Source organism: Dipteris shenzhenensis, chromosome 19 (assembly GCF_047967505.1).
Source record: "Dipteris shenzhenensis isolate YYH24624 ecotype China chromosome 19, Dip_SZ_1.0, whole genome shotgun sequence".
NCBI classification, from domain to species: domain Eukaryota; kingdom Viridiplantae; phylum Streptophyta; class Polypodiopsida; order Gleicheniales; family Dipteridaceae; genus Dipteris; species Dipteris shenzhenensis.
In genome coordinates, this window is record NC_141614.1 from 35,603,573 (window position 1) to 35,618,134 (window position 14,562).

General features: G+C 43.6%; 1 protein-coding gene across 1 annotated transcript; it reads right to left on the bottom strand.

Moving 5' to 3' along the window:
• Positions 1 to 11,833: 11,833 nt before the first annotated feature.
• LOC147890398 (uncharacterized) lies at positions 11,834 to 14,258 on the bottom strand. The gene is made up of 3 exons (XM_087390642.1): positions 13,127 to 14,258; positions 12,862 to 13,034; positions 11,834 to 12,776 (listed from the first exon to the last, which is right to left on the bottom strand). The coding sequence occupies exons 1-3, from the start codon at positions 14,048 to 14,050 to the stop codon at positions 12,650 to 12,652; spliced, it is 1,224 nt and encodes a 407-aa protein (XP_087246768.1). The 5' UTR covers positions 14,051 to 14,258; the 3' UTR covers positions 11,834 to 12,649.
• Positions 14,259 to 14,562: the final 304 nt, after the last annotated feature.

The following is a 14,562-nucleotide window of genomic DNA, read 5'->3' on the forward strand; positions in this document are numbered from 1 at the left end:
ATCTCCATGCCCAAACTAGAGAAATAAAACCAACTCTACCATCAGTTAGAAATGGCTAGGTAGCACCTATCGGAAGAGCCAAAGATAGAGAGTCAACTAGAGGAGGAGTATGATCACATCTTGTAGGCCTTTTTCAACCATAGCACACGTGACTTAGAACCCTGCACAGTGGACAACACATTCGACTTTCCTTTTAACATTTTGAAAATAGATTGTGCCCAGTATCACTTAAACCTTACTAACCCTTTTCTACCTAGTTATATCCTAGATGTTCTTTGCCGCCATTCTAAGCACGCACACCTAATTTTGACAATGTCCTTCTCTACAATTTTTAGAGGACATCAACATCAAACACCTTCCTCTTCAACCCATCATCCTCAATTTTAGGAGCACTCTGAATCACCCCTAAGGTATTCTCATCTTATATAATAGATTTTTGGAGGCAATGCAATGCATGTTCGATGAAGGCTTTAGCAATTTTGAGATCGAGCATTTCACCTACGCAAAACAACTAATAGAGGAAGAGCTAGATCTAGCTATAGCCATCTTTCATATCTATAGCACATCTTGACATGGCACACTTGCCTCACCCCTCCACTAATATGAAGCGGCCACCACCTTCTCTCCATAACTTAATTTTCCCAACCCCTCCACTCAATCCATACCACCCACTTCTTCCACATCCACATAGCCTTTTTCCTCACATCCCTACACAAGCACTCACCTAGTCAACGGAGACCCTTGTAGGATGAACCAATGATTAACACCATTGAGTTCACCTCCAAGCAATTCCCAAAGATATTGGCCAACCTTCTTTTCAAGTAAACCTCTTCTCTAGTATCCACTTCCAATTGAGATGGACCACTTCTGATAGAGAGGGAGGACCAGGTTGAAGGCAAATACCCCAAGTGGTATGGTGCATTGCACAAATGCAGGCCTTTCAAAGATATAAATTATAGAGTATGGAAATGCAAGCTGTAGAGTTTTGATTTAAAGGCCCTAGATATTATGGAAGTCCAAGCCGTGACCACCTTCATTGAAAAAAACTTTTGATAGTGATACGCTACCAATAAGCTAGAGACTTGGGGTAGATGAGTGGACACTAGTCCCCAAGCTGCTCCCATCAAGGACACAGATCTAGGAGTTCTGTCAGCTTGGAGGATTGAGGGAGGATTCACTTTTTGAAGCAGAAAAGTACTGGTAGATGTACTACAATGCCTGTACGGATAGTTGCATCCATCCTACATATATGCCTCTACGTTGAAGATGGAAATGGAGCCTCTTCTAAAAGATGCAAGTGTAAGAGATTACAAAGATATGGTGTTGTAGGCATAAAGTCAATCTTATGATTGACCAATAGTACTTGGGTACTATATATACCAAGTACTTGTATTGTTTTATTTGAACATTTCTATTGGAGCTTTCTTGTGTGTGCACTCTTGCTCACTTGTGTTCACAACCTCTTGTTCCTACATTTGGTATCAGAACGCTTCCGTCTCTAGAGCCCATTCCTGTGCTTGCTTCTAGATACCTGCAAGCTTGGTGCTCTAGTGCGCATTCCTGGTTCTCACATTCAGCTCTCTAGCTTTTGTTTCAGGTAGCTCCAACATTCAGCTCCTTCTCTAGTTCAGTCCGGTGCCTCGTTTCGTCGCCAGAAACTTGTTTTAGAGCAGAAAAAAAACAGTTCAGCAACTGTTTTTTGACCTTTTGAGGACCGATTTCAACGTTTTTTAAAATTTCTGAGCTGCCTGCATACAAACAAACCTATCTTGCACCATTTCAGGTGGGAAAAAATATTTTGACTTTTTTGTTCGTACAGTTGCGTGACAGTGCTAGGAGTCTGTACGACTTGTAGAAAGGTGATTTCGAGTAGTTTTCGATGGTTTTTCGATGTTTTTGCTCAGATCTAGACTCTTTTAAGCTCCAGCCACTCCCAAGTGTGTTCTAGTAGCTCCAAGTGTTTGCATACTTCGTGTATTGTGTTCAGAATTACTCTCAATACCTTCATTTAGCTCCAAGTAGCTCACTTCAGCTCCTTTGTCATTACCAGCTTGCCCACACAGTCACTGGACTGTTTTGCAGGTGGTTCCGGCCAAGATGCACTTTTAGTAAGTGTTTTGAGCTGTGTATTTTGCTTCGAGACTGTTTTTACAGCCCATACTCTTGCACTCTCAGGTGCATTTGCAGATACTTTGCATTGTTGGGTGCATTTGCAGTTACTTCACAGTTGTGGATGCCTTTGAGCTCCATTGGATGCATTTGAGCACTCGTGGTTGCGCTATTTCAGATTTGGGATTGCAAATCAGATTGCAGCAGAATGCAGTGATTGGTTGATGCCATTTTTGTAGTGATTGCAAATTTCTGGTCAGTGGCATTTTAGAGTAGCTAGTCATACTTTGCATTTGTAGCCAGTATTAGTTTGGGATTTACAGGCACATTTGCAGCCAGTTGCACTTTTGGGACTTGCAGTTCTTTTTGCAAGTACATTTGCAGCTTGTGGGTATCCCATTTTGCATCATGTCGACTCTTTCAGATAGTTTTGGCAATTTGTCCGAGGGTGACAAGCTGGATGGACCAAACTATGCCTTGTGGTCATTCATGCTTAGGAACATCTTGGTTGGTAAGGGCTTGTGGGATATTGTCAGTGGGGATGAGGTGAGGCCAGCAGGCTCATCTACATCTAGCACAACTTCTTTGGGTCAGACTACAGGCAAACAATAGTCTAATACAGCCCCTCCTACTAGTCCCATAGCATCGACAAAGGAGAAGAAGAAGTTTGACCGCCGTAGTGCCCATGCAATGTTTTTGATTGCCACAAATGTGAAGAGGCACATTATGACGACTATCAAGTTGTGCAAGGGTGCAAAGGCAGCATGGGAAAGATTGGCAAACATGTATCATGTTAAGAATGAGGCAAGGGCCATTGCCTTGACAGATCAGCTGAAGGATCTCAACATGCAAGAAGGCCAAGCCATCAAGGCCAGGCCATCACTGATCATATTGCCAAGATCATTGATCTACATAATTAGCTCGCAAGTATTGATGAGGAAATAGAAGACAAGAAACTCGTCTCTATTACTCTCAATAGCTTAGCGCCCTCATATGGCACATTCGTCACTCCATTGACCATTGTTCTCAGGGCAGCCCCACTCTTGTTCGATGAGTTAGTTGGGCTTTTATTGCAGGAAGAGGATAGATGCTCAAATTTTGCCCGAGCCTCTAGTCAAAGTGAGCAAGCGCTTGCCATGGGTGGAAAGGGCAAATTTCAAAAAAAGTTTGAGCCAAAACACAGCCATACAACTCAGCCCAAGGAGGGGAATGCAAGCAGTTCAAGCAAAAATAACAAAAAAGGGCAAATGCAACTATTGCAAGAAGCTAGGACATTACATCGCATAGTGTCAGAAAAGGATTGCCAATGAAAAGAAAAGGCAAAGGGACAGCTCTAGCAGTAATTTTGTTACCCCCACTGAAACTTGTGCTTCAGATGCACATGGTGAAGCTCATCTTGCCCAAGGTGATAGAGATTTTGTGTTTGCTGCATTTAATGAGAAGATGGATGCCAGGGGGGATTTGAATGCTGAAAATCAATCAAGGGATGCTTCCCTTGTTGCAAGTGATACATGGTATATCAAGAGTGGTGCTACTAAGCACATGACTCCTCGCCAGGAGTGGTTTGAGAGCATCACACCTGTTTATGGCAGACAGGTTACGTGTGCCAGTGATGCTTTTCAAGACATCATCGGAGTTGGGCACATTCCTATTCAGCTTGATAATGGGAAAGTTAAGTATATCCGAGATCTTTGGTATGTTCCAGATTTGAGGCAAAATCTGATTTTAGCTTCAAACATTGCCCATGATCAACATATGTTGGTCGAATTTCAGGATAACCAATGCAGGATCAAGGATCCAAAGAAAGAGTATGAGGTTGTAGCAACAGGCACATATGACAGAGGCTTATACAAGCTTGATGCTCAACCTTATGATCGGAAGGTATTGAATGTAGCAAACAATTCCAAGCCTGATTTATGGCATGCCAGGTTTGGACATGTCCATCACAGGGCATTGTCCTACTGGTACAACAATAGTATGTCTTAGGGAATGCCAAAATTGCAGCAACCAACAAATGAAGTGTGTGAGGGGTGTGCACTTGGAAAATTGCATTGCTTGCCATTCAGTAGACAAGGCAAGAATTGGGTCAAGGCAACTAGAGTGTTGCAGATAGTGCACAGTGATGTATGTGGCCCCATGACTATTCCCACGCATAGAGGAGCAAGGTACTTTGTGACCTTTATAGATGACTTCTCCAGGTTCACATGGCTTTTTCTCATGAAGGAAAAATCTGAGGTGTTCTATTGGTTTTAGGAGTTCAAAGCTATGGCTGAGAACCAAACCAATTCTAGAATTGGAACACTCAACTCAGATAGAGGGGGAGAGTACATGTCACATGCATTCCAGGGATTTTTGAAGCAGCATGGGATTAAACATCACTTGACATGCCCTTACACACCACATCATAATCCACTCTCTAAGAGGAAGAATCATACTCTCATGGAGATGACGAGATGGATGCTGAAATTCAAGAGAGTCTCAAAGGATTTTTGGGGAGAAGCAGTTGTGACAACCACTTACATTCAAAACAGATGCCCTACCAAAGCTTTGGTTAATGTGACTCCATTTGAGGCTTTGTATGGATTTAAGCCAAAGGTTAGTCATTTCAGAGTTTTGGCTCAGTGGCATTCCAAATGCACATCGGACAAAGCTTGATGACAAGAGTCTCAAATGCATTTTCGTGCGGTATAGCACTAAAAGCAGAGGATTTAGGCTTTATAATCCCGCTACCAGGAAGGTAATAATTAGCAGAGATGTTCTCTTTTTGCTGAGAATGAGTGAGTGCATGCAGCCCGATAGTGCAGCCTTGCTACCATATGATGATGCCCCTTTGGACATCATTCAGTTTGAGGATGATGAGATGGAGTCTCTTGATGCTTCCCCTTCTACTTCTCATAGTTCATATGGCTTTCCACATGTTGAGGATGGCTCTCCCTCAAATGTTTCAGATTTGCAGCCAATTAATGAGAATAGACAGCCTCATGTTTGGAGGCATTATCAACGTCGTGAGGCCACTAAAGATGGTGATGCAGCCCTGAGTGGTACAACAGAGAAATCTATTCCACATTGGGCAAGGTTGACCATTCAACATGCTAAGGATCAGCCCTCTTTGGGGAAAACCAGGGCCAGCACTCAGAAAAAGGTCAATTTTGCTTTGATGACCTCAGTGATGGAAGCTGAAAATGAGCCTCAGAGCTTCAAGGATGCTCAGCATAATCCGGCATGGCAAAAAGCTTTGGAAGCTGAGATCAAATCCATTGAGAAGAATGCCACATGGGACTTGGTTGATGCGCCCATTGGGAAAAATGTGGTTGGCACGAAATGGATTTATAAGTTGAAATACCTTTCAGATGGCATAGTTGAGAAATACAAAGCCCGTTTGGTTGCCAAGGGGTAGGCACAAGAGGGGATAGATTATGAGTAGACTTTTGCTCCAATGGCCAAGATGACTACCATTCATTCTGTCATCTCTCTTGCTGCGTTTAATGGTTGGTCAGTGTACCAGATGGATGTCAAGACCACTTTCCTCAATGGATATATACATCAACCCCAAGGGTTTGAGGTGAAGGGATAATAGCACAAGGTATGCAAGCTCAGGAAGGCTCTATATGGATGAAGCAAGCACCTCGTGTGTGGTATCCGAAGATACATCCATTTTTGCTGTCCTAGGGCTTCGTAAACACTCATACAGAGCCAAATCTGTATGTTCTGCAGCAAATATTAGAATTGATCGTGTTGGTACTATATGTGGATGACATCATACTCACTAGCAGTGCTTTGTAGCAAATTAAAGCAGTGCAATCCGCTTTATGTCACAACTTTGACATGACAGATTTGGGCCTATTGCATTATTGTCTTGGCATTGAGTTTTGGCAGACCCATGATGGGATTTCTATGTCATAGACAAAGTATTCGAAGAGGTTGTTGCAGAAATTTAAAATGGAGAATTGTAAGCCTGTGGCTACTCCATTGGAAAAGGGACTCAAGCTGAGTAAGCATGATACTGCTGAAAAGTTTGATGGCACTTTGTACAGGCAGTTGGTTGGCAATTTGATATATCTATGCTCCACACGGCCTGTTATAGCCTACGCCACAGGGATTTTGAGCCAGTTCATGCATTGTCCCACGATCACATTGGAATGCAGCAAAGAGGGTTCTCAGATATGTCCATGGCACTCTCTCTCTTGGCTTGTATTATGCTTCAGATTGTGATCTAGAGCTGAGTGGTTTCACCGACTCAGATTGGTCAGGGGATATTGATGACAGACGATCCACTATCATTGGGTTCAGCTTGCATTTCATGGCTCAGTAAGAAGCAAGAGCGAGTCTCTCTTTACTCCAGTGAAGCAGAGTACAAAGCCGCAAATTTAGCCACTACGGAGTTAATGTGGTTAAGGAAGCTTTTGCATGACTTGCATCATGCACAGGATGGCGAAGCAAACTCTATCTTCTAGTGATAGCCAGAGTTGCATTGCCATAGCCAACAATCGTGTCTTTCATGCTTGCATGAAACACATTGAAAATCATTATCATTATGTACGGGATTGTATTTCTGATGGCTTCACCGATCTCATCTATTGTCCATCTGAGGACAATGTGGCGGATATCTTCACCAAAGCCCTGTTAGTAGATCTTTCCTTACGACATCGACATGGCTTGGGGATCAGAGACATCATTCTCATAGGTTGCATATCCATCTGAATGAATTTGTGCAACCATGGTACTTTAGGTACTGTCGGGTACACCTGAGATGTTTCTAGGGTACTTTCAGCCATATCTTTGAGGGGGGATTTGTAAGAGATTACAAAGATATGGTGTTGTAGGCATAAAGTCAACCCTATGGTTGACCAATAGTACTTGGGTACTATATATACCAAGTACTTGTATTGTTTCATTTGAACATTTCTATTGGAGCTTTCTTGTGTGTGCTCTTGCTCACTTGTGTTCACAACCTGTCTCCACTTTGTTCCTACAGCAAGTGAGTGAACATTATCGAAAGGAGACACTGCATATGCCCTTAAGTATCATATGCAGAATGTTATAGATAGCTATGCCAAGGTCTCGAATCCTACAATCATTGCTTCCGTACACTTTTACTAGCTGTTTTTGATCATTCTACTCAAAGATATTCCTAAGTGTGCTCAGTCGGTCGAAGAGCAACATCTTAATATGTGGCACAAGCTAGTAGTCTTTAATTTCAATGAGTGCCCTTCTTGTTGATAGATGATCTGCATGTACCTCCGAGTCCATAATCTACATGCCCATGACATAAGGATGGCCAAGGACATGCACACTCAGTTTTGGGAGACCCATTTTCCATTTTGTCAGATCTCGCAACACTGCTCGACTGCCATTTACTCATCCAAGCCACCCATTCTTCAGCATTCCTCATGCACTCTTGATCCGAGGATGGATCAATAATATGTTAATCGCCTAGTTTAACATTGTACATTTTACGATGTACTCTTATAAATATGCACAATGCACTCATGGATTTTGTTGGGAGTTGCCTTGGAGCTATAGTGGCCCAAGAGAATTGTAAATACTAGGAACAAGAGATAGAAAAGATAGGAAAGGGGTGAGAACATAAGGTTGGCCCTCCCTTTAAAAGGTGACATGTATAAAAGGCCAAAAGTTTGACTTTGGTCTTGATGCAAGTTTTGAGAAATAGAAGCTCTCTCTTTTTCGTGTCTTGTGTTTCTCTTGCTTCTTGTCTTTTGTGAATGCCTCTTATCCCCCTCCCGCTTCTCTTGCCTCTTGCTTCCCATCTCCTCTCCCTCTTCCTCTCCCTTCTCCCCCCCCTCTCCCCCTTCTTCTCATGATGATTCACACTTGCAACAACTTTGGGAGCCATTTGAGTGACACCTATGGACCGTTCATGCTTGCATAGCTCTAATAAGTAGTATCTTGGAGCAGAAGGCTCCATCGGCACACCTCCAAGATCCCCACGAGATGTGAGTCACCATCGAGACTACACAATGTGGACATCTAGAGGGTTGATTTTTGTGTTAATAAATAGTTAATTTTCTTTATGGTGGAAGTCCCCATGTTAGAGCATGTTATTAGGGTAGAATTTTGTAATTCAGCAATAATTGAAGGCATTTTCATACTCCTTTGTCTTGAAGCATCTAATGGTAACTAGGGTTTTTAGGTTCATAGAGTGTTGTATGGTGTAGCAAGAGTTTAGTGTTAAGAAAGAGTTGCAGCGTTGAGTAATGGAGCGCAAGTCTCCTTAATGGATTCAAGGGGTTAAGGGTTGAGGAGGAGTGAAAAAGGGTTAGGAGAAGGAGGGAGGAGGAGGAGGAGGAGGAGGAGGCAGGAGGAGAAGGAAGGAGGAAGAGAAGGGAGGAGGAGGGGAAGAGGAAGAGGAGAAGGGAGCCTTAAGGAGGACGTAAAGAGGATTTGCGAAGAGGAAAGGAGGACGTGCATGTGCAAGAGTATGGATCGCAAGAGGAGGGGCATGCTAGCACATGTTGATGGTGCAAGAAAACATGGACATAAGAAGATCAAGAACAAGGGCACAAAAGTGAATAGAACAATAAGCCCCAAAGAGCTTGTTCTTGAGTTTCAATCTCTATACAAAATGTAGGTCACAACACAAAGTACATGCCAAGGGTCCCTACACAAAATGTAGGTCACAACATAAAGCATATGACATGGTCTCTACAAAAAGCGCTTGACATTTTCCAAAGTGTCTCTCTCTACTTTTAGTATTTCTCTCTCTAGATCATGATTTTGCAAGTATGTCCAAATCCTTTCTATAGAATTTCTTGGCTATCCCTACTATCAATTAAACCAATCAACTCTACTTTTAAGCTCCAATTATTATAAGCGGAGTGTGCCACTGCTCCACACAATGATAACATATTGGTTGCTCTTAATGGGTTCTTAGCCCTTGTTGCCATAGAGTCCCAAAAATAGCATAGCTAAATATTCAAAAAGTGAGCACACACATACCTCCAACATTGTGAATGGGTAGCATGCCCCTTTCTATATAGTTAGGACCAAGGTGATGCATCTCCCAAAAATAGTATATTTACGATATGAATGCTATGTGGACCATTCCTATAAGCTTTAAGAGGCACAAAATGATTGGAAACTAATACAAAATGATTGGCACCAAATGTGGGTGCTAATACAAGTTTGATTTAGAGTGATGCCCTAACGTAACTAGGTTTCAGATGACCACATCAAAGAAAATCTAGATGAGTGATTTGTTCTTACCACCCAACCCTCATAAACTTCTCGTGGGAATAAATTGGAATCCTCTTGGACATGGCAAATGGCAGGAGGGAGGGAGAAACTCTATGAAATCCACATGCTCATCTAATATGGGATTGGAATGTGGTCTTTTACATTGTTTATGTGTGTGCAAGCTTATTTTTACAATTTTATTTTGGTTAACTAAGCTTCAATCTTTGCCTTACAAAAATCCACTATCCGAGCGCAATAGTCCTAAGTTGTTGCACGTAGTTGAGGGGCTGCTATTGAGTCCTTGCCCATTTTAGTATCATCCAAGGGTGATGGGGACATATATGGTTGGCAACCATGACCAAACATGGATGGTGACACAACTCTGATCAAGAGTGAAGCATGACCTTGGTTGAATCCAAAACCAAGCTCAACACATAATTAGGTGTTCAATGAAGAATAAATGACCTCTATTGGCCGAACTCACTCCTTAGCCTTGAGGAGTAGTAGATTGTTAACAAATATGCTACCTTGCCGAGTCAAATTTTGATTCTTTATAATGAAGTTATGTCACAGACAGAGTAAAGTTATTATGCCAAACTCATGACTTCCTTAACCTAACTAGGTTTCGGATGCCCACATTAGAGGAAATCTAGATCATTGTTTTGTTCTTCCCAACCAACCTCACAAGTCTAAAAGAAAAGGGATACTAAATCGAAAAGACCAGTTGGCATCCCTCCTACGGTGGATTTGCCCGGATATTAAGGAGAAAGGCTTTGGGTATCAACCAACTCAACATTCCTCGTGCTTGGCATCCACTCATCACAATTGAAGGTCTAGAAGGAGAATTGCTTTAGATTGAGAGGATGTTGACATAATTCTATGAAAACTATGAGTTGAAATAGTTGTGATCAGAGAAAGACAGTCCATTTTGTGAGCTTTAGTTTTCTAGGATCTAAGGCTGCATTGAGAAGTTTGTATGGTTGTCTTTGTTGCTACAGGGTCTCTCTTGGCAGGGGTTTAAGCATTGTGAGCATTGTGTGTTGCTGTCATATGCCTCTGGATTTGATATTTCCTCCATCCCATCCTTTAAAAGGTCCAAGGAATAACACAGGCCTCATTCATCCACAAAACGGATCCAACTCATACACTTTCACCACTTGCTCTTTACCACATTCAACAGCCACCGGAGGAGGAATCATGGAGGGAATTCGAGGGCCCCCATCCCAAACCTCCTCCATTGTAGTCATGCGTGGATTGATTGAGATGCAGCGTGGCTTGAACAGCCTTGCTGTCATCATTTTGAACGATAGTTAATGCTTCTCTCACACCACTGTCTCAAGGTACTTTTGGTGGAACATGTGATGCCTTGAGGTCCTCAGAGATTCCCCTATACAAACATACAAGTGGGGGAGACACCATGGTGATTTCGATCACTGTACTTTCAGAACTCTGCAAGAACTTCAGATAGAACCGCTACATTTTTTCCTGCAATGGGTTCAAGACACACAAGCTACAAGCTCCAACCATTAGATATGTGGCTGTGCAAAATGCATTTGCGATGACTTCAAGTCTGAAAGGAAATTGTGGGATGTGTAGGATCAAAGGGAAGAAGGTTTGCAAGATTTTCTCACCTCGCATTGTCGCTAGAAGACTACTTAGGGCATTCACAAAGAACATCAAAGCTAACTTCGAACAACAAGAATTGTCATTGGACCCCAATGCATTCCACAATGGGGCCTTTTGTGCAAATAACTATAGATCAAAATGATGACAACAAGGCTGTTCAAGCCATGCTGCATCTCAATTAATCCACGCATGACTACAATGGAGGAGGTTTGGGATGGGATCTCAAATTCCCTCCATGGTTCCTCCTCCGGTGCTGAATGTGCTAGAGAGCAAGTGGTGAAAGTGTACAAGTTGGATCCATTTGTGGATGAATGAGGCCCATCGTCATTCCTTGGACTTTCTGAAGGATGGGATGAAGTAAATATCATATCCAGAGGCAGCCTATGACACAAGCACACAATGCTCACATTGCTTAAAACCCTGCCAAGAGAGACCCTGTAGCAAGAAAGGCAACCATACATAAACTTCTCAATGCAGCCTTGGACTTTCTGAAGGATGGGATGAAGTAAATCAGAGGCAGCCTATGACAGAAGCACACAATGCTCACATTGCTTAAAACCCTGCCAAGAGAGACCCTGTAGCAAGAAAGACGACCACAGTAAACACTTTATCACATACCTTTTTGCAGACTTGAAATACTGTAATTTAGCTTTTCGGCCAGCTTTGATTTAACATGCCTTTCTTAAAAAGAAATAAACTTAAAACCTTTGCCTTCTATCAATCCAAATACCACAAGATTTCTCAGAAGATGTGATAAGTTGATCTCATTTCCTTCTAGGTGGGAAACTCTTATGCAATCGTCTCATATGATTTCACCAATGTTACTTTCATGTCCGTGAGTAGGTCTACAAAACAAAAAGAACTGTAGGCGCCAAGGTAGTACCACCACTCCATAACAGTATCATAGATGTTTAACATTGTCTCAGATTCAAGAAACAAGCATCTCCATGTCATTTCAAACTACAGAAAAACAAATTTTTACCATGGAGCATCACGGTGGAACACTATCTATGGTTCAATGTACAGACATAATAAATTGTGCACTCTTTAATCTTCCTGACCCTCAGCTTCTCAGGTTTTTATACATAACAGTAAGGGCCAGTGCACAGAGTACCATATTTTTCAGCCAGCTGCAATCCCACCCTGTGCCACGATTTAATGATATCCTGTCGACGCATACCCATGGCCACTGATACACGGAATACAGCACATAACCTGGAGGAGCTTCCATCAATGTTCCTGTGTCAGATTAGGCTCCTTTGCACCCCAGTGCTCACTTGAATGCTTGCATGGTAGCTCAAAATTTCTAATTCCTAATTCCGCAAGCCCAATCATGGGCACCTTCTGCGCCATTAGCTACCAATCAGAAGAGCACTGGCATGTGCACCGGCTTTAAGAGCCCGCCAAAAAAAATGAACATAAGTTAAAGAGAAGGAACAAAAGGAAAGGAGCACTAGTTTTTAGATCTGAAAGCCAACATAGACTATAGACATATAGCCCTCCGTAATGTTCTGTCAGTGGGAGAGGCTGTGCTAGGCGACTGCATGTTATGCAGAATTGGACTACTTCGTACAGCGAGGTGAGCAAGAGAGCCATCTGGAGGATCCAAAAAGAAGTGCCTTAAACTCTGGCTTCTCTCCCTTCAATAACTCACACATTTATGAGATCCCGTGGCTGCATTCAAAGAAGAGGGCCATGAAAGCCTTTGTATGAGATGCCCTCATGCGGAGGCAACTAAAGGTAACGAGGCCCCATGTATAGCTGGAAGAACTGGAAGCGAGGAAGGATCAGTTTCTTCTTCATCTTCTGCATCCCACAGAAACGAGGCATACGAAGCCAGCACGTAACTGCATCCAGAAAGAGAAATTCCATGAGGAGACATATAGTTAAGACAAAATATTTGTGGCAGCGCACTTTGGAGCTAATGAATACCTGTCCTCTGGAGCGGCCTTCACAGCACGATCGTAGTAACTCTCTGCGCGATCGTGGTCTTTGTGAACATCCCACACATGCTTTGCGTATTGAGAGAGCACGTCTCCATCACTTGGACACGCCAAGATGGCCCTTTCATAGTATTCTTCGGACTTCTTGAAATCATGATTTACCTGTGTGCAAAGAGCCATGGCATGAGCTAAGGGAAGCAGATCACAACGAAAAACAAATTAGCTTGAGACACGACCAGAAACTCTAAACTTACCTCAGACAGATACTGAGCATAGTTCCTGAGAAGTAAAGGATTTTGAGGGTCATCCTTCAAAAGCCTCTGATAATTCGCCTCCGTGCTGTTAGCATCCCCACCAAAACCCCCACCGCGACCACTCGAGCCACTTCCACCACGGGATCCGCCTCCCATGCCAAGTCCTAACCCGCTCGCCATATACATAGGACGCAACCTCTCAGATTCTGTCATGGGTCGGCATCCTTTCGAGTTGCAGACCAAGAGCACCCCGTCAGCGTCCGTGTTCACGCTCGTGTAAAATTCTCCATCTTCCATACGAAACCCCTCAAGATTTCTTCCAGATACTGAAACTGAAGTTTCCTTAGGAGGAACAAACCGATCAGCAGAACCCATTTTGTGGCTTTTATCCACAGATTCAGTTTGCACGACGCTAGGAGAGTACTCTACCGAGGGAATAGTCTCCCCTTCGTCCTCTGAGTCCAGGTCGAATAGTTCACTTTCCTCTAAAATATCCAACGGCACTCCTCTACAATGAGGATAAACCCTCTTCGTCCATTGCCTGTGCAGGGAGCTAGGCTGTGGGGAGCCTATTTTCTTTTCATCAGCCACCGAGCTCATAAGAGAGCTAGCGGCGAACCTACACGCTACGCCATTGGAGAGGCTCGCGAGATCCCCCTCGGACTGCGCCCTTCTGAGGCCGGGCCGTGAGGCTCGATCTTTCTCAGATTCACGATTCAATTTAAGGCAATCGTCGGCGCTGGGAGAGTGGTGAGACTCATGGGAGAAGCGAGAGCTATGGAGGGGGCTGGAGCAAGAGGAGACCTTGGCCTTGATTCCTCCTTCTCCCAACTGTTCCCCTGCCACTCTACTCTCCTCCTCTCTCGACGAGGGGGAGGGATAAAGGGAGGAGAGGATGGGGGAGGAGGAGCTACGGAGAAGCATGATGGAGGAGATGGACTGATGCGTATTGCTGGGAGATAGACTAGGCTAGTTATCAATGGAAGAAGGGAAGGAGGATCTGTGAGAGAGAGACTCTAAGTGGTATCAATTGAAGAAGGGAAGGAGGATCTGCGAGAGATAGATTCTACGTATGATCACTAGTCTTGGAAGAGCCCGAGAAGGTGGGCGGCAGGCGTGGGGAGTCTTTCGAGGAGGCCAAAAGCTGCGATGGAGAGAGAGAGAGAGAGAGAGAGAGAGACCCCAGAGAGTCTACAGAGAGTCCCCAGAGAGTCTAGAGAGAGAGAGAGAGAGCAGGGGAAAGCGGCACCAACGGCGGGGACGAAGCCCACCGACTCTCAAAACCGAAGCTTTTGCCTCTTTATCGTATTATACTTGATTTGCCCTTCCGATTTTCGGCACGATTTCCCAGTATTTTTCTCTCTCCTCTCTCACCCCCCCCAACCCTGATTAGCAAACCCCGGTTAGCCTTTTCATGCCAGGACAACTCGGCACGT